The sequence below is a fragment of the Prionailurus viverrinus genome, chromosome X, assembly GCF_022837055.1.
Source record: "Prionailurus viverrinus isolate Anna chromosome X, UM_Priviv_1.0, whole genome shotgun sequence".
Lineage (NCBI taxonomy): Eukaryota > Metazoa > Chordata > Mammalia > Carnivora > Felidae > Prionailurus > Prionailurus viverrinus.
In genome coordinates, this window is record NC_062579.1 from 44,056,585 (window position 1) to 44,078,365 (window position 21,781).

Consider the following 21,781-nt stretch of genomic DNA (forward strand, 5'->3'; position numbering starts at 1 on the left):
AAGATATTTCATGCTCAAGAATTTGAAGAACATATATTGTTAAAATGACCATATAACCGAAAGCAATCTACAGATTTAATGTAAACCTCACCAAAACATTTTTTTTTACCGAACTAGAAAAAAATATCCTAAAATTTGTATGCAACCACAAAGGACCCAGATTTGCCAAAACAATCTTCAAAAAGAAAAATAAAGCTATATGTATGTCAATTCCAGACTTAAAGTTATACCACAAAGCTATCATAATCAAAAGAGCATGGTACTGGCACAAAAACAGACACACAAATCAACAGAACAGGACTAAAGCCCAGAAATAAACCCACAATTACATGGTAATTTAATCTTCAACAAAAGAGACAAGAACACACAATTGGAAAAGGCTCCTTGAAAATTAGTGTTGGTAAAACTGGAGAACTACATGCAAAAGAATGGAACTAGACCACTTTTGTACACTATACACAAAAATAAATGCAAAATGGATGAAAGAACTAAATGTGAGACTTGAAACCATTAAAGTCCTACAAGGGAACACAGGCAGTAATTTCTCTGACATTGGATATACCAATATTGTTCTAGATAAGTCTGCCAAAGCAAGGGAAATATAAGCAGAAATGAACTATTGGGACTACATCAAACTAAAATGTTTCTGTACAACAAAGGAAACGATCAACAAAACTAAAAAACAATGTACTGAATGGGAGAAGATATTTACAAATGACCTATCCAATAAAAGGTTAGTATCCAAAATATATAAAGAATCAACAATAGCCAAACTATGGACAGAGCACAAATGTCCATCGACTACTGAATGGATAATGAATGCATAAAGAACATATGGTGTATACGTGCATGGGCGCACACGCGCGCGCGCACATACACACACACACTGGAATATTACTCATGAGTCAAAAAGAATGAAATCTTGCCATATGCAACAATGTGGATGGAGCTAGAATGTATAATGCTAAGCGAAATAAGTCACTCAGAGAAAGACAATTACCATACAATTTCATTTATATGTGAGATTTAAGAAACAAAAAGGATGAACATATGGCAAGGGGGAAAAGAGAAGAGAGGGAAAAAAACCACAAGAGACTCTTAATTCTAGAAAACAGACTATGGGTTGATGAAGGGAGGGGAGTGGGAGATGAGCTAGATGGGTGATGGGTACTAAGGAGGGCACTTGTGATCACTGTTTTTATTTTAATATGAAATTTATTGTCAAATTGGTTTCCATACAACACCCAGTGCTCATCCCAACAGGTGCCCTCCTCAATGCCCATCACCCACCCTCCCCTCCCTCCCACCCCCCATCAACCCTCAGTTTATTCTCAGTTTTTAAGAGTCTCTTATGGTTTGCCTCCTTCCCTCACTGTAACTTTTTCTTCCCCCTTCCCCTGCCCCATGGTCTTCTGTTAAGTTTCTCAGGATCCACATAAGTGTGAAAACATTTGGTATCTGTCTTTCTCTGCATGACTTATTTCACTTAGCATGACACTCTCCAGTTCCATCCATGCTGCTAAAAAAGGCCATATTTCATTCTTTCTCATTGCCAAGTAGTATTCCATTGTATATATAAACCACAACTTCTTTACCCATTCATCAGTTGATGGACATTTAGGTTCTTTCCATAATTTGGCTATTGTTGAAACTGCTGCTATAAACCTCGGGGTACAAGTGCTCCTATGCATCAGCACTCCTATATCTCTTGGATAAAAACCTAGTAGTGCAACTGCTGGGTGGTAGGGTAGTTCTATTTTTAATTTCTTGAGGAACCTCCACATTGTTTTCCAGAGTGGCTGCACCAGTTTGCATTCCCACCAACAGGGCAAGAGGGTTCCTGTTTCTCCACATCCTCTCCAGCATCTATAGTCTCCTGATTTGTTCATTTTAGCCACTCAGGTTGGCGTGAGGTGATATCTGAGTGTGGTTTTGATTTGTATTTCCCTGACGAGGAGTGATGTTGAGCATCTTTTTATGTGCCTGTTGGCCATCTGGATGTCTTCTTTAGAGAAGTGTCTATTCATGTTTTCTGCCCATTTCTTCACTGGGTTATTTGTTTTTCGGGTGTGGAGTTTGGTGAGCTCTTTACAGATTTTGGATACTAGCTCTGTATGTGATATGTCATTTGCAAATATTTTTTCCCATTCTGTTGGTTGCCTTTTAGTTTTGTTGACTGTTTCCTTTGCAGTGAACAAGCATTTTATCTTCATGAGGTCCCAATAGTTCATTTTTGCTTTTAATTCCCTTGCCTTTGGGGATGTGTCAAGTATGAAATTGCTGCGGCTGAGGTCAGAGAGGTTTTTTCCTGCTTTCTCCTCTAGGGTTTTGATGGTTTCCTGCCTCACATTCAGGTCCTTTATCCATTTTGAATTTATTTTTGTGAATAGTGTGAGAAAGTGGTCTAGTTTCATCCTTCTGGATGTTGCTGTCCAGTTCTCCCAACACCATTGGTTAAAGCGACTTTTTCCATTGGATGTTCTTTCCTGCTTTGTCAAAGATTAGTTGGCCATACTTTAGTGGGCCCAATTCTGGAGTCTCTATTCTACTACATTGGTCTCTGTGTCTGTTTTTGTGCCAATACCATGCTGTCTTGATAATTACAGCTTTGTAGTAGAGGCTAAAGTCTGGGATTGTGATGCCTCCTGCTTTGGTCTTCTTCAATATTACTCTGGCTATTCGGGGCCTTGTGTGGTTCCATACAAATTTTAGGATTGTTTGTTATAGTTTTGAGAACAATGCTGGTGCAATTTTGATTGGTATTGCATTGAACGTGTGGATAGCTTTGGTTAGTATTGACATTTTAACAATATTTATTCTTCCAATCCATGAGCACAGAATGTTTTTCCATTTCTTTATATCTTCTTCAATTTCCTTCCTAAGCTTTCAATAGTTTTCAGCATACAGATCTTTTGCATCTTTGGTTAGGTTTATTCCTAGGTATTTTATGCTTCTTGGTGCAATTGTGAATGGGATCAGTTTCTTTGTCTTTCTGTTGCTTCGTTATTAGTGTATAAGAATGCAGCTGATTTCTGTACATTAATTTTGCATCCTGTGACTTTGCAAAATTCATGTATCAGTTCTAGCAGACTTTTGGTGGAGTCTATCAGGTTTTCCTAGTATAATATCATTTCATATGCAAAGAGTGAAAGCTTGATTTCATCTTTGCCCATTTTGATGCCTTTGATTTCCTTTTGTTGTCTGATTGCTGATGCTAGAACTTCCAACACTATGTTAAACAACAGCGGTGAGAGTGGACATCCTGTCGTGCTCCTGATCTCAGGGGGAAAGCTCTCAGTTTTTCCCCACTGAGGATGATATTAGATGTGGTCTTTTCATAAATAGCTTTTATGATGTTTAAGTATGTTCCTTCTATCCCGAGTTTCTTGACGGATTAAGAAAGGATGCTGAATTTTGTCACATGCTTTTTCTGCATCTATTGACAGGATCATATGGTTCTCTTCTTTTGTTAATGTGATGTATCACATTGATTGATTTGTGAATATTGAACCAGCCCTGAAGCCCAGGAATGAATCCCACTTGATCATGGTGAATAATTCTTTTTATATGCTGTTGGATTTGAATTGCTAGTACCTTATTGAGAATTTTTGCATTGGCCTGTAGTTCTCTTTTTTTTGCTGGGTCTCTGTCTGGTTTAGGAATCAAAGTAATGCTGGCTTCACAGAATGAGTCTGGAAGTTTTCCTTCCCTTTCTATTTTTTGGAACAACTTGAGAAAGAAAGGTATTATCTCTGCTTTAAATGTCTGGTAGAATTCCCCAGGGAAGCCATCTGGTCCTGGACTCCTATTTGCTGGGAGATTTTTGATAACTGATTCAATTTCCTCACTGGTTATGGGTCTGTTCAAATTTTCTATTTTGTCCTGTTTGAGTTTTGGAAGAGTGTGGGTGCTTAGGAATTTGTCCATGTCTTCCAGGTTGTCTAGTTTGTTGGCATATAATTTTTCATGGTATTCCCTGAAAACTGCTTGCATTTCTGACGGATTGATTGTAATAATTCCATTTTCATTTATGATTTTATCTATTTGGGCCATCTCCCTTTTCTTTTTGAGAAGCCTGGCTAGCGGTTTATCAATTTTGTTTATTTTTCCAAAAAACCAACTCTTGGATTCATTGATCTGCTCTAATCTTTTTTTAGATTCTATACTAAATAAATACTGCTTATTTCTGGTCTGATCTTTACTTTTATCTTCTGCTGACTTTGGGGTGTCTTTGCTGATCTGCTTCTATTTCCTTTAGGTGTGCTGTTAGCTTTTGTATTTGGGATTTTTCTTGTTTCTTGAGATAGGCCTGCATTGCAATGTATGTTCCTCTCAGGACTGCTTTCGCTGCATCCCAAAACGTGTGGATTGTTGTATTTTCATTTTCATTTGTTTCCATAATTCTTTAATTCCTTCTCGAATTGCCTGGTTGATCCATTCATTCTTTACTAGGGTGTTCTTTAACCTCCATGCTTTTGGAGGTTTCCCAGACGTTTTCCTGTGCTTGATTTCAAGCTTCATAGCATTGTGGTCTGAAAGTATGCATGGTATGATCTCAATTCTTGTATACTTACAAAGGGCTGGTTTGTGACCCAGTATGTGACCTATCTTGGAGAATGTTCCATGTGCACTCGAGAAGAAAGTATATTCTGTTGCTTTGGGATGCAGAGTTCTAAATATATGTGTCAAGTCCATCTGATCCAATGTATCATTCAGGGCCCTTGTTTATTTATTTATTCTCTGTCTAGATGTTCTATCCATTGCTGTAAGTGGAGTTAAAGTCCCCTGAAATTACCACATTCTTATCAATAAGTTTGCTTATGTTTGTGATTAACTGTTATACATATTTGGGGGCTCTCGTATTCGGTGCATAGACATTTATTACTCTTAGCTCTTCCTGATGGATAGACCCTGTAATTATGATATAATGCCCTTCTTCATCTCCTGTTACAACCTTTAATTTAAAGTCTAGTTTGCCTGATATAAGTATGGCTACTCCAACTTTCTTTTGATTTCCCGTTGCATGATAGATAGTTCTCCATCCCCTCACTTTCAATCTGAAGGTGTCCTCAGGTCTAAAATGAGTCTCTTGGGCCCAGTAAAAAAAGAGAACTACAGGCCAATATCCCTGATGAATATGGATGCAAAAATTCTCAGTAAGATACTAGCAAATAGAATTCAACAGCATATAAAAAGAATTATTCACCATGATCAAGTGGGATGCATTCCTGGGATGCAGGGCTGGTTCAACATTCGCAAATCAATCAACGTGATACATCACATTAACAAAAAAAAAAGAGAAGAACCATATGATCCTGTCAATCGATGCAGGAAAGGCCTTTGACAAAATCCAGCACCTTTTCTTAATAAAAACCGTTGAGAAAGTCGGGATAGAAGAAACATACTTACATATCATAAAAGCCATTGATGAAAAGCCCACAGCTAACATCATCCTCAATGGGGAAAAACTGAGAGCTTTTTCCCTGAGATCAGGAACACGACAGGGATGCCCACTCTCACCGCTGTTGTTTAACATAGTGTTGGAAGTTCTAGCATCTGCAATCAGACAACAAAAGGAAATCAAAGGCATCAAAATTGGCAAAGATGAAGTCAAGCTTTCGCTTTTTGCAGATGACATGATATTATACGTGGAAAATCCGATAGACTCCACCAAAAGTCTGCTAGAACTGATACATGAATTCAGCAAAGTTGCAGGATACAAAATCAATGTACAGAAATCAGTTGCATTCTTATACACTAATAATGAAGTAACAGGAAGACAAATAAAGAAACTGATCCCATTCACAATTGCACCAAGAAGCATAAAATACCTAGGAATAAATCTAACCAAAGATGTAAAAGATCTGTATGCTGAAAACTATAGAAAGCTTATGAAGGTAATTGAAGAAGATATAAAGAAATGGAAAGACATTCCCTGCTCATGGATTGGAAAAATAAATATTGTCAAAATGTCAATACTACCCAAAGCTATCTACACATTCAATGCAATCCCAATCAAAATTGTACCAGCATTCTTCTCCAAGCTAGAACAAGCAATCCTAAAATTCATATGGAATCACAAAAGGTCCCGAATAGCCAAAGTAATGTTGAAGAAGAAGACCAAAGCAGGGGGCATCACAATCCCAGACTTTAGCCTCTACTACAAAGCTGTAATTATCAAGACAGCATGGTATTGGCACAAAAACAGACACATAGACCAATGGAATAGAATAGAAACCCCAGAACTAGACCCACAAACGTATGGCCAACTCATCTTTGACAAAGCAGGAAAGAACATACAATGGAAAAAAGACAGTCTCTTTAACCAATGGTGCTGGGAGAACTGGACAGCAACATGCAGAAGGTTGAAACTAGACCACTTTCTCACACCATTCACAAAAATAAATTCAAAATGGATAAAGGACCTGAATGTGAGACAGGAAACCATCAAAACCTTAGAGGAGAAAGCAGGAAAAAACCTCTCTGACCTCAGCCGTAGCAATCTCTTACTCAACACATCCCCAAAGGCAAGGGAATTAAAAGCAAAAGTGAATTACTGGGACCTTATGAAGATAAAAAGCTTCTGCACAGCAAAGGAAACAACCAATAAAACTAAAAGGCAACCATCGGAATGGGAAAAGATATTTGCAAATGACATATTGGACAAAGGGCTAGTATCCAAAATCTATAAAGAGCTCACCAAACTCCACACCCGAAAAACAAATAACCCAGTGAAGAAATGGGCAGAAAACATGAATCAACACTTCTCTAAAGAAGACATCCGGATGGCCAACAGGCACATGAAAAGATGTTCAACGTCGCTCCTTATCAGGGAAATACAAATCAAAACCACACTCAGGTATCACCTCACACTAGTCAGAGTGGCCAAAATGAACACATCAGGAGACTATAGATGCTGGAGAGGATGTGGAGAAACGGAAACCCTCTTGCACTGTTGGTGGGAATGCAAATTGGTGCAGTCGCTCTGGAAAGCAGTGTGGAGGTTCCTCAGAAAATTAAAAATAGACCTACCCTATGACTCAGGCAACAGGCATGTCAGCAGCACCATATCCAGCTATGCACACCCACCACCCTCGTGTATCTTGCCCAACTGCGATCCCCAGCCACCATCGCACATTGAGCCCAAACTCATGGCCTGGCCTCGATGGCACATAGTCCCCAGGGGTTGTGGGAGTGGGGACGGGCTAAATGGGTAAGGGGCATTAAGGAATCTAGTGAAATCATTGCTTCACTATATACTAACTAGTTGGGATGTAAATTTTAAAAAATAAAAAATAAAGTTAAAAAAATAAAAATTAAAAAAAAAGTACGGGGAAACAAATGAAAATGAAAACACAATGATCCAAAACCTCTGGGATGTAGCAAAAGTTGTTCTAAGAGGGAATTTACAACAATACAGGTCTACCTCAAGAAGGAAGGAATATCTCAAATAAACAACCTGACCATGCACCTAAAGGAGGTAGAAAAAGTACAACAGTCAAAACCTAAAACCAGAAGAAAAATGGAAATAACAAAGATGGGATTAGAAATAAAAGATATAGAAACTAAAAACAAAACATAGCAAAGCAAAACAAAACAAAACAAACAATAGAACAGATCAATGACACCAGGAGCTGGTTCTTTGAAAAAAATTATAAAATTGTTAAACCTCTAGTCAGACTTGTCAAGAAAAAAGAGAAAGGGCTCAAATAAATAAAATCACAAATGAGAAAAGAGAAATAACAACCAACATCAAACATATAATCATAAGAGAATACTATGAAAAACTATATGCCAACAAATTGGATAATCTAGAAGAAATGGATAAGCTCCTAGAAACATATAAACTACGAAAACTGAAACAGAAGGAAATAGAAAATTTGAACAGAGACAACCAGCAAAGAAGTTGAGTCAGTAATCAAAAAATTCCCAACAAACAAAAGTTAGGGACCAGATGGCTTCACAGGTGAATTTTAACAAAATTTAAAGAAGAGTTAATACCTATTCTTCTCAAACTATTCCAAAAAAATAGAAAAGGAAGCAAAACTTCCAAATCCACTCTATGAGGCCAGCATTACTCTGATACAAAATCCAGATAAAGACACCACTCAAAAAGAGAACTACAGGCCAATATCCCTGATGAACATAGATGCAAATAATCAATTTTGAAAAGGAAAAGCAAAGTTGAAGACATCACAATTCTGGATTTCAAGTTATACTCCCAAGCTATAGTAATCAAACAGTATGGTACGGGCACAAAGAGACACAAAAACCAATGAAAAGAAATAGAAGATGCAGAATAAACCCACAACTTCAGGGTTAATTAATCTTTGACAAAGCAGGAAACAATATGCAATGGTAAAGGGACAGTCCATTCAACAAATGGTGTTGGAAAAACTGGACAGCAACATGCAAAAGAATGAAATTCCACCTCTTTCTTATACCATACACATAAATAAGTTCAAAATGGATTAAAGATCTGAATGTGAGACCTGAAACTGTAAAATTCCTAGAAGAGAACACAGGCATTAACTTCTTTGAAATCAGCAGTAGCAAATTCTTTCTATTTATATCTCCTGAGGAAAAGGAAACAAAAGCAAAAATGATCTACTGGGATGACATCAAAATAAAAAGCTTCTGCACATCAAAGGAAACAACTAAAAAAACTAAAAGGCAGGGCGCCTGGGTGGCTTGGTTGGTTAAGCGTCCGACTTTGGCTCAGGTCATGATCTCACGGTCCGTGAGTTCGAGCCCCGCGTCGGGCTCTGTGCTGGCAGCTTGGAGCCTGGAGCCTGTTTCGGATTCTGTGTCTCCCTCTCTCTCTGCCCCTCCCCTGTTCATGCTCTGTCTCTCTCTATCTCAAAAATAAATAAACATTAAAAAAAAATTAAAAAAAAAAACAAACTAAAAGGCAACCTATGGAATGGGAGAAGATACTTGCAAATTACATATCCAATAAAGGGCTAGTATGCAAAATATATAAAGAATTTATAAAACTCAACATACAAAAACAAATAATCGAATTAAAAAGTTGTCAGAAGACTTAAACAGACATTTCTCCAAAGAAGATACTCAGGCCAAAAGACACATGAAAATGCTCATCATCACTTATCATCATGGCATTGCAATCAAAACTATAATGAGATATCACCTCACACCTGTCACAATGACTAAAATCAACAACACAAGTAACAACAGGTGTTTATGAGGATGTGTAGAAAAGGGAACCCTCATGCACTGTTGCTGAAAATGCAAACTGGTATAGCCACTGTGGAAGACAGTATGGAGGTTCCTCAAAATGTTAAAAACAAAACTACCCTATGATTCAGTAATCACACTACTAGGTGTTTACATTAAGGATAAATAAACACTAATTCAAAGGGATACATGCACCCCTATGTTAATAGCAGCATTTACAGTAGCCAAGATATGGAAGCAGTACAAATGTCCATCAATTGATGAATGGATAAAGAAGATATGGGGTGCCTGGGTGGCTCAGTTGGTTAAGCGTCTGACTTTGGCTTAGGTCATGATCTCACAGTTCATGAGTTTGAACCTCTGTGCTGACAGCAGAGAGCCCACTTTGGATCCTCTGTCCCTGTCTCTCCACCCCTCCCCCAATCATGTACATGTACTCTGTCTCTTAAAAATAAACATTAAAAAAAATTTTTAAAAAGATATGGTTGGGTGCCTGGGTGGCTCAGTCAGTTGAGTGTCCGACTTCAGCTCAGGTCATGATCTTGCAGTCTGTGGGTTCGAGCCCCGCATTGGGCTCTGTGCTAACAGCTCAGACCCTGGAGCCTGCTTCAGATTCTGTGTCTCCCCCTCTCGCTGCCCCTCCTCCCTCTCATGCTCTGTCTCTGTCTCTTTGTCTCACAAATAAATAAACATTAAAAAAAATTGAAAGACATGGTATATACATACAAAGTAGGTTACTCAGACATAAAAAAGAATGAAATCTTGTCATTTGCAACAAAATGGATGTAGTTCAACAATATAATGCTAAGTGCAATAAGTCAGTCAGAGAAAGACAAATACCATAAGATTTTACTCATATACAGGATTTAAGAAACAAAACAAATAAGCGGAAGATTAAAATAAAAGAGAGAAGGAGAGAGAGACACTCAAGAAACAGACTCCTAACTATAGAGAACAAACTGATGATCACCAGAGGGCATGTGCATGGGGGATGGATAAAATAAGTGATGGGTATTAAAGAGTACACTTATGATGAGCACTAAGTGATATATATGATTTTTGAGTAACTATATTGTACAACTGAAACTAATATAACATTGTATGTTAACTATACTAGAATTAAAATTAAAAACTTAATGAAATTAAAATATATGTGTGTGTGTGTTCAGCAAAAAAAAAGGAAGAATATGAAATTATACAATGGTTTAAGCATCCATCCAAGATGTATATACCAATTAGTTAGAAATATCAGCTTTAAAGTTTGGATTCCAATCAGACTATCAATTGCTAGTTCAATGACCATAGGCAAATTGCTTTACCCCTCTAATCTTCAATATCTTCATTTGTAAACATGAGTATGCTAACACCTATCATACAGGTTTACTGAAGGATTAAATGATAAAACAAAGGCATAACATTTAAGGTGTCTACCAAAAAAGAAAACATTTGCTACCATTACTAGTACTATTACAACCTTAATAATGTAAAATACTATACATACATATAGAAAAAGATGAAAAAAGTGAATTTCATTTTCTTCCTTGTATTTGGCCTATACTTCCTAATACATAATATTGTTATCAGAAAAAATTTTAATGAGAGAAATATTAGCGCTTCACATGCTTTATACTCACCTCTTAAGAAACATGGCTCCTCTCTGTCAACACAGACCTATACACACACTCTTAAGCAAATAATATTTACACACTGACCTGAAGCACAGTAAGTTGGAATTTAGTCCCCTTCTCTGGTCGAGGACAGGAAGCTCTTCTTTGTTTGGTCCGATCTTGTTTGCCATTTCCATATAGGTTATCAGGAGTATTGATGTTTTCCTTCACAGCTGCCACATCTTGATTCAGACTAGTTATTTAAAAAAAAAAAAAAGCAACTCCTATTCAATTTCTCAGAGCAAACACTATGCCATAATTCTCAAAGCCCAATATTTAACCCAAATCAGAATTATCATCAGAAATTCTATGATAGCTAGAATAATTCCATTCTCATGGCAAAATTCTAGACAACTTCCAATTATAAAATAATACATTATGAATTTAAGGAAAATAAATAAGAAATATAATATGTGAGAATATACAAATAGCAAATTGTACACCCATTTAAGGGTGAATTTAATAGTGTGTGATTTATATCTCAATAAAGATGTTTTTAAAAATTATGAAACACTGAGATAATATGTATTTATTTGGCAATCACCTGACACTAGTGGGAATGAAAGAAAAACACTGTCAGTGATGGACCTCTGTGGAACCTTTTATCAGAGGATTCTCTTGATCAGCTTTATCTTGTTTGTTTTTTGGGTATATTATTAATTTGTTCAAATAAAACTTCTAAAAACCAATTTTCACTCAAAATATACCTGTTTATGTGAAAAAAATCAATAGGGTATATATAGATAGACCAAGTGAGGAAGAAAGGAATAGGGCAAGAGAAAGAACAAAAAATGAAAATCCAATGAAGAAAATGTACTGGTGGGTTGTTGCAAGATAGCAGTGGAGTAGGAGTACTCGAAGCTCACCTTGTCCCACAAATACAATCAGATAACTATCAAATATTCCTAAATACACCAGAAAATGACCTGAAGACTGGCAGAGCATACTACACAACTAAAGGTAGAAAAGAGGCCACATGGAAGAAGGTAAAAAGTGTAGAGATGTGGTTGGGGAGTGAAATGGACCATGACCATGGGAGTGGAGAGAATGCACTGGTTGTAGAGAAGGGTGAGACAGACTAACATGCAGGGGAGTGCTTGGGGGAAACAAATTCCATAGCAATTGGCTTGTAAAGCAAGAGGGGCCAAATTTTATGACTGCTGGCAACTAGAGGGGCATAAAGTCTGGAGTTTTAAAGGTCACTGGGCTTGGCTAGGATACAGCATGGAGGGCATTATGTTGCTCTTGCAGAGAAGGCAGGCAAACAACCTGTGGGCACACAGCACAGAAACAGTGATATGAAAAGTACCTGGAACATACAGTGGAGAGGGTTATTTGTTTATTTTGGACCACATCCAAGAGAGGCAGTGTTCACGGAGAGAAATCTTCAGGAAGAAAATAACAAGACAGTGCCATTTCTCTCCACTGACCCTAAGCATAAGCACAGGGACACCTATAGGAACCAACACAACACCAACACTTGCTTACACCAAGCCCTGTCCCCCATATTCCAGTGGAACCACTCTTCTCATTTTCCACTGATGCCTTAGCAGTCCCCTCCTCTAGAAAACTGGCCCCAAACCCTGCTCACACCATACCTTCCCACTCAGGAGTTTTGAGGAGCCTCAGTTACAGCAGCAGTGGCAACAGGTCTCATTTCACAAACAGACCAGAGCACACCTAAGTTAAAACGTGCCACATTCAGTCCAGGGACCAGACATTCCTTGTAATAGGCAAACAAAGCCTCTATAGACGACTGACCTAAAGGATACAGCAGCAAAGACAAAACATAAGAGCACATGCAGAACACACTGGAGACACTCCAGGAAGCACCAGGCCTAGGGAAACAGAGGACACTACATGGCAGGGCACTACAGGATCTCTTCATCATAAGATCATTACCCTGAGGAACAGAAGATGTAGCTTATTTCCTAACACAGACAAATGGACACAGAAATGTAGGTAAAATGAAAAGACAGAGAAATTTATCCCAAATTAAAGAACAGTACAAGGCCATGGCCAGAGATCTAAGCAAAACAGAAATAAGTAACATGCTCAATAGAGAATTTAAAGTAATGATCACAAAGATACTCACTGGACTTGAGAAAAGAGTGGAAGACATCAGTGAGACCCTTAACACAGAGATAAGGAATAAAATAGCATTGATAAAGGGCTCAATAAACCAAATGAGAAGCATGCTAGATGGAATGAACAGCAGGATGGAAGAAGCAGAGGAACAACTCAGTGACCTAGAAGACAGAATAATGGAAAGTAATCAAGTTGAACAAGAGAGAAAAGAACTATGAAAAATGAAAACAGACTTAGAGAACACAGTGACTCCACCAAATGTAATAATATTCATATTATAGGAGCCCTAGAAGAAGGAAGACAAAAGAGGGTACAAAATTTACTTGAAAAAATAATAGCTGAAAACTTCCCTGATCTGGGGAAGGTAACAGACATCCAGATCCAGGAGGCACAGGAAACTCCCATCAAAATTAACAAAAGGAGGTCAACACCAAGATATATTGTAATTAAACTGGCAAAATTTAGTGATAAAGAAAAAAATTTTAAAGCAGCAAGGCAAAAGAAGATACCCAAAAGGCTAGAAACCCAAAAAGGCTAGCAGGGGATTTTTCAGCAGAAACTTTGCAAGCCAAAAGTGAGTGGCCTTATATATTCAAACTGCTGAATGGGAAAAATCTGTAGCTAAGAATACACTATTCAGCAAGGCTATCAATCAGAATAGAAGGAGAGATAAAGAGCTTCCTAGGCAAATAAAAACTAAAGGAGTTCATGACCAAAAAACCAACCCTGTAAGAAATATTTAAGGGGACTCTTTGAGTGGAAAGGAGAGACCAAAAGTGACAGTATAAAAGTAGGAAACAAAAGGAGTAAAAAATAATATTTCTGTCAAAAATCAGACAAGGCATTCACAAAATAAAAGGAAAATGTGTCAAATATGTAAATATGGGAAATATGATAAAATATACCTAAAATGTGGGCAGGAGAGAAGTAAAGAATGGTTCTAATTTTAAATGATGATAAAATTAATATAGACAGCTATATGCTTAAGAGGTTATATACAAACCTAATGTTAACCATGTATCAAAAATCATTAATAAGTATGTAAAGAACAAAGAGAAAAAATCCAAATATATCAATAAGGAAAATCATCAATGATCAGAGAAAATGATCAGAGAAAATCTTCAGAAACCACAAAACAAATAATAAAATGAGAATACATTATCAATAATTACTTTGAATATAAATGGACTAAATGCTCCAATCAAAAGACATCGGCAGCACATATACTAAAAGACATAGGAGGACAGAATGGAAAGAAAGCAAGACAAATCTATATGTGGCTTATAAGAGACCCATTTTAGACCTAAAGACACAAGCAGAATGAAAATGAGGGGGTGGAGAAATGTCTATCATAAAAATGGATGTCAACAGAAAGATGAGGAGCAATACTTATATCAGAGAAAATAGACTTTAAAACAAAGACAGTAACAAGAAACAAAGAAGGACACTATATTTTTTTTTTTTAATTTTTTTTTTCAACGTTTATTTATTTTTGGGACAGAGAGAGACAGAGCATGAACGGGGGAGGGGCAGAGAGAGAGGGAGACACAGAATCGGAAACAGGCTCCAGGCTCTGAGCCATCAGCCCAGAGCCTGACGCGGGGCTCGAACTCCCGGACCGCGAGATCGTGACCTGGCTGAAGTCGGACGCTTAACCGACTGCGCCACCCAGGCGCCCCCAAAGAAGGACACTATATAATCATAAAGGGGATATCCAACAAGAAGTTGTAACAATTCTTAATAACTAGGACACCCATCTTACAAGCAACAAAAGACATAAAACAGTTAATAACAAACATAAAAGTCAATAATAATACAATAATAGTTGGGTACTTTAACACCCAACTTACATCAGTGGACAGATCATTTAAACAAAACATCAACAAGAAAACAATGGCTTTGAATGCCACACTGGAACAGCTGGATTTAACAGATACATTCAGAACATTCTATCCCAAACAGCAGAATACATGTTCTTTTAAAGTGCACATGAAACATTCTCCAGAATAGATCACATATTAGATCTCAAAACAAGTCTCACGAAATTGAAGAAGATTTAAGTCATACCATGCATATTTTCAGGCCACAATGCTACAAAACTACAAGTCAACCACAGGAAAAAAATCTGTAAAGATCACAAATACATGCAGGTTAAATAACATGCTACTAAACAATGAATGGCTCAACCAGGAAATCAAGGAAGAAATAATAGCACATGGAAACAAATGAAAATGAAAACACAAGGTTCCAAAACCTCTGGGATGGAGCAAAAGCAGTTCTAAGAGGGAAGTTCAAGGCAATTCAGGCCTACCTCAAGAAGCAAAAAAAACAAAAAAAAAACAAAAAAAAAAAAAACAAAAAACTCAAATAAATCACCTAACCTTACACTCAGTTTCTCTGACAGAAAAAGTACAACAAACAAAACCTAAAACCAGCAGAAGGAATGAAATAATAAATATTAGAGCAGAAATAAGTGATATAGAAACTAAAGAAACAATAGAACAAATCAATGAAATCAGGAACTGGTTCTTTGAAAAAAATTAATAAAATTGGTAGACCTCTAGTTAGACTTACCAAAAAAAAGGAGAAAGGACCCAAATAGACAAAATCACAAATAAGGGAGGATAAATAACAGCCAACACTATAGAAATATGAACAATTATAAGAGTGTATTATGAAAATCTATATGCCATCAAACTGGACAATCTAGAAAACATGGATAAATTCATAGAAACATATAAACTCTCCAAATTGAAACATGAAGAAATAGAAAATCTTAGCAGATGGATAACCAGCAAAGGAATGGAATCAGTAATCAAAAAACTCCCAACAAACAAACGTCCAGGACCAGATGGCTTCACAGGCAAATTCTACCAAACATTTAACGAAGAGTTAATACTTACTCTTCTCAAACTATGCCAAAAAATAGCAAAGGAAATAAAACTTCCAAATTCATTCTATGAAGCCAGCATTACCCTGATACCAAAACCAGATAAAGACACCATAGAAAAGAGAACCACAGGCCAATATCCCTTATTCCTGCTAAATATACATGCAAAAGTCCTCAACAAAATACTAGCACACTGAATCCAACAATACATTAAAAACATCATCCACCACAATCAAGTGGGACTTATTCCAGGGTTTCAAGAGTGACTCAATATTGGCAAATCACTCAATGTACTACATCATATCAATAAGAGAAAAGATAAGAACCATATGATCATTTCAATAGATGCAGAAAAAAAGCATTTGACAAAGTACAACATCAATTCTTGACAAAAACCCTCAACAAAATAGGTTTAGAGGAAACATATCTCAACATAATAGAGGCCATCTACATAAATCCCACAGGCAACGTCATACTTAATGGGGAAGAACTGAGATTTTCCTCTAAGGTCAGAAACAAGACAAAGATGTATACTCTTACCACTTTTATTCAACATAGTACTGGAAGTCTTAGCCACAGAAATCAGACAACAACAAAAAAATAAAAAGGCATCCAAATTGATAGGAAGAAGTAAAACTTTCACTATTGCAGATGACATGATACAAAATATAGAAAACCCAAAAGACTCCACCACAAAACTACTGTAACTGATGAAGAAATGCAGTAAGGTCACAGGATACAAAATCAATATACAGAAATCTGTTGCATTTCTGTACATCAATAATGTAACAGCAGAAAGAGAAATTAAGAAAGCAATCCCATTTACAATTGTACCAAAAATAATAAAATACTTAGGAATAAACCTAACCAAAAAGGTGAAAGATCTGTACTCTGAAAAGTATAAAACACTGATGAAAGAAATCCAAGATGACACAATGAAATGGAAAGACATTCCATGCTGAGGAATTAGAAGAATAAATATTGTTAAAATGTCTATACTGCCCAAAGTAATCTACATATTCATTGCAATACCTAACAAAATACCAACATGTTTTTTCACAGAACCAGAATAAATAATCCTAACATTTGTATGAAACCACAAAAGACCCTGAAAAGCCAAAGCAATGTTGAAAAAGAAAAGTAAAGCTGGAGGCATCACAATTCCAGACTTCAAGTTATATTACAAACCTGTAGTAATCAAAACAGTACAAAAATAGACACATAGATCAATAGGACAGAACAGAATTCCAGAAACAACCCACAACTATAGGTCAATGAATCTTCGACAAAGCAGGGAAGAATGTCCAATGGGAAAAGAATGTCTCTTCAACAAATGGTGTTGGGAAAACTGGACAACATGCAAAACAATGAAACTGGATCACTTTCTTACACCATATGTAAGAATAAATTCAAAATGAATTAAAGACCTAAACATGAGACATGAAACCATAAAAATCCTAGAAAAGATCACAGGCAGTATGTTCTTTGACACAGGCTGTAGCGACTTCTTTCTAGGATGTCTCCTGAGGCAACAGAAACAAAAGTAAAAATGAACTATTAGAACTACATCAAAATGAAAAGCTTCTGCATAGCCAAGGAAATAGTCAACAAAACCGATAGACAACCTACTGAATGGGATAAGGCATTTGCAAATGACATATTCAATAAAGGGTTAGTACTAAAAATATATAAAGAACTTACAAAACTCTACACCACAAAGACAAATAATCCCAATTTAAAAATGGGCAGAAGGAATGACCAAACATTTCTCCAAAGAAGACATTCAGATGGACGACAGACATATGAAGAGATGTTCAATATCACTTATCATCAGAGAAATGTTACCAAAGCTACAATAAGATATCTCACACCTGCCAGAATGTTTAAAATCAACAACAGAAGAATCAACAAGTGTTGGTGAGGATGTGGAGAAAAAGGAACCCTACTGCACTTTTGGTGAGAATAAAAACTGTTGCAGCCACTGTGGAAAACATTATGGAGGTTCCTCAAAAAGTTAAAAATAGAACTACCCTATGATCCAGCAATTACATTAAATGGGGATTTACCCAAGGAATACAAAAACACTAATTCAAAGGGATACATGCATACTAATGTTTATTGCAGTATCATTTATAATAGCCAAATTATGGAAGCAGTACAAGTGTCCATTGATTGATGAAAGGATAAAAAAGAGGTGGTGTGTATATATATACAATGGAGTACTATTCAGCCATAAAAATGGATGAAATCATGCTATTTGCAATGACATGGTGGAGCCAGAGAGTATAATGTTATGCAAAATAAGTTAGAGAAAGACAAATACCATATAATTCCACTCATATGTGGAACTGAAGAAAAACAAATGAGCAAAGGGAAAAAAATTTAGAGAGGAGAGAGAGACAAATGAAGAAACAGACTCGTAATTATAAAGAACAAAGTGAGTATCACCAAAGTGGAAGAGGGTGAGGGGAATGGGTTAAATAGGTAATGGGGATTAAGGAGTACACTTGTCATAATGAGCACTGTGAATCGTTTGAAGTTGTTGAATCACTATGTTGTACAACTGAAACTAATAAAACGTTGAATGTTAAAAAAATGAAAAAAACACATATTTAAAGGAAAAAGGGAAATATGGTATATACATGTTTACACATACCCATGTGTACACACACACACACACACACACACACACACACACACACACACACACAGGAATACTATTTGGCCATAAAAATGTATGGAGTCTTGCTATTTGTAACAACATAAATGGACCCTGAGGACACTATTTTCCTCACTATATTTCTCATGCTAAGTGAAATAAGTCAGAAAGAGAAAGACAAATATCATATGATCTTAGTTATATGTGGAATTAAAAGAAAAAAAACCAAGCAGACTCATATATACAGAACAGATTAATGATTAATCATTGCCAGAGGTTGTCAGACATGCGAAATTGGGTTGGGCAGAATGGGTGAAGGCAGTCAAAAGATATAAACTTCCAGTTATAAAATAAGTAATTCCTGGGATGTCATGTACATCATGGTGACTACAGTTATTAATATTGTATTATATATTTCAAAGTTGCTAACAGATTAAAGTTCTCATCATAAGAAAAGAAATTCTGTTACTCTGTATGGTGATAGATGTTCACTACACTTACTGTGGTGATCATTTTGCAATATATACAAATATCAAATCATTATGTTGTATACTTGAAACTAATATAAGTTTGTATGTCAGTTATACCTCAATAAAACAAGTACATAATAAAACACTACAATTCTAGTAAAAAAAATAAAAATGAATGATGTCAAAATGGTTCAATGTGATTAATTCTAACCAGTTATATTTTGCAGGTTCACATCAATATGAAAGGGCAGCTTTCAGTTTATTTGTGTCAGGGCATGTTTCAGCATTTTCTTTAATAAGTTTGAAGATATTTCAATAAATAGAAAAATTCTAATAAAGACGTTTGAAAATTAAATGAGAAGATCTGTTAGCAGCAAAAACATATCTTTTGAATTAATTTTTAGGTACTTTCTCTTAGAAGCTACTTATGATATATTCATATAAAGATACAAAAGAAAATATAAAACTCCTAAAATTTTTCCTATGTCCACGTGAAAACCATTTGCATAAACACGAGTGGTAGAGGAAGATACATTAATACTGCTCTTAGTTTTTTAATATACAAAGAAATAACAGTAACAAATTACACCTTCAAAGGATAAAAGGGAGGGGTGCCTGGGTGGCTCAGTCAGTTGAGTGTCAGACTTTGGATCAGGTCACAATCTCACAGTTTATGAGTTCAAGCCCCGTGTCAGGCTTTGTGCTGACAGCTCAGAGCCTGGAGCCTGCTTCGGATTCTGTGTCTCCCTCTCTCTCTGCCCCTCCTCCACTTGCACTCTGTCACTCTCTCTCTCTCTCTCAAAAATAAACATTAATTTTAAAAAAAAGATAAAAGGGACATAATTCTAGTCAATGGGGCTATATCATTCATATTTCAAAGTAATCTTAAAACACCAGGTGAGGTTTTGGGACAAGATGGCAGAAATTAAATTCTCTCTGTTCCTCTTAAGTATAACTAAATAATGTGGAAATAATAGAGTGCACAGTCAGTTGGGTACTGAAGGATGAAAATTTGAAGGTGGACTAACTAGGGACTCCCAGGACTTGTGGAAAAACAAATCAGTTTGGCATCTCCCAATTCCCCACCCAGTGGCAAGACAGTCCAGTGACAAGACAGTCCAGGCTCAGCATCTCCTGACTCAAAGGCAAAGGCAGCACAAGCCCAGTAACGTCCTGACCCCCAACCAAGCAGAAGGCAGTTCAGGTGGGCTTTTTCCTCCCCTGGTAACACTGGTGGGAGTTCCACTAGTAGCATATGGCCTGGAGTTCTGGCCCAGGTCAGCAGCAGTGGGGCCCAGTGCTGTCAGATGAACCAAGCAGACCTAACTAGTACTACAAGGACTCTGAAAACTAAATTGTCATTAGAACCACAGCCCACAAAAGTAGACCAGGACCAATGCATCTAAATAGGGTAATTGCCTGCTAAAATAGAATAATGTATTTAAATAGGATCCAGAGTCTCCCAAAATATATCCAAAATGTCCAGAAGACAAATGAAAATTCCTTGTCATACCAAAAGCCAGGAAAATCATAATCTGAATGTAAAAATACAATCAAGAGATGCCAACAACAGGCTGAATTAGATATTGGAATTATCTGCCAGGGATTTTAAAGCAGCCATCACCAAAATGCTTCAATGAACAATTACAAATAACCTTGAAGCAAATGCAGAAACAGAAAATCTCACAGAAAAATAGAAGATATTGGGGCGCCTGGGTGGCTCAGTCGGTTAAGTGTCCATCTTCTGCTCAGGTCATGATCTCACAGTTTGTGAGTTAGAGCCCCGCATCAGGCTGTCAGCGCAGAGCCCGCTTTGGATCCTCTGTCCCCTTCTCTCTCTGCCCCTCCCCTGCTCATTCTCTCTCTCTCTCCCAAAAATAAACAAACATTAAAAAAATGTTTTTAATAGAAAAATAGAAGATATTAAAAGAGTTAAGTGGAATTCCTAAAAATAAAGCACAAAGGAAGTGACATCACCTAGATGGCAACATAGGTTGTTTCCGACTTGGCTCACAAAAGCAACTAATAACTATTCAAGAACAATATACCACTGAAAGAATCCTAGAACAAGGGGGTGAAGCTGAGGCAACCTTCTGCACCACAGAGACCACATCAGACTGGATTAAAAGGGTAAGAGAAGTGGCTATACATTGGTCATGTTGCACCTCCCTGAGACTAGCACATGTGAAGAGTTCTCTCCTGAGCCTCCAGTACATCCAGTGGGAAAACAGAACCTGGGGGGAAAATAAGCCCTCCCTCAGCATTGTGGGTTGCTTTATCAGAGCCCCTATTTTGATCTCGCACCACAGGTATTGCAGGGGAATCTGCAGGGCTCCACCACTGGGAATCCGAGTGTGACAGGGAAAGAGGGAGGGGCTTTCAAAGGCCAGCACACAGATCTTGGCAGACCAAATTCATACTTGCAGTGCTCAAGCAGTAATCCCAAACAATGGTTTTGCTCATCTGTAGAACCAAGTCGGGGATATATTCTGACTAGTAAGATATCATTGTGGTTTTATGTGCATTACCCTAGTGACTAGTGATGTTGAACATCTTTTCATATACTTGTTGGCCTGTTGTATATCTTGTTTAGAGAAATGTCTATTCAGGTCCTTTGTCCACTTTTTAATTGGGTTATTGATTTTATTGTTAGTGAGTTGTAGGAGTTCTTTATATATTCTGGATATTAACCCATTATCAGATATATAGTTTACAAATATTTTTCCCATTCCATAGGTATTCTTTTAACTTTGTTGATGGTTTCTTTTGTTGTGAAGTCTTTTAGTTTATGTAGTCCCACTTGTTTATT

General features: G+C 36.9%; 1 protein-coding gene across 3 annotated transcripts in view; it reads right to left on the minus strand.

The window, feature by feature from the left end:
* WNK3 (WNK lysine deficient protein kinase 3) overlaps positions 1 to 21,781 on the minus strand; it is a 180,807-nt gene that overhangs the window by 45,510 nt on the left and 113,516 nt on the right. For all 3 annotated transcript variants that reach the window (XM_047844675.1, XM_047844676.1, XM_047844677.1), the window contains exon 12: positions 10,911 to 11,058. In XM_047844675.1, the coding sequence (XP_047700631.1) occupies positions 10,911 to 11,058 (148 nt within the window). The remainder of the gene's footprint in view (positions 1 to 10,910; positions 11,059 to 21,781) is intronic.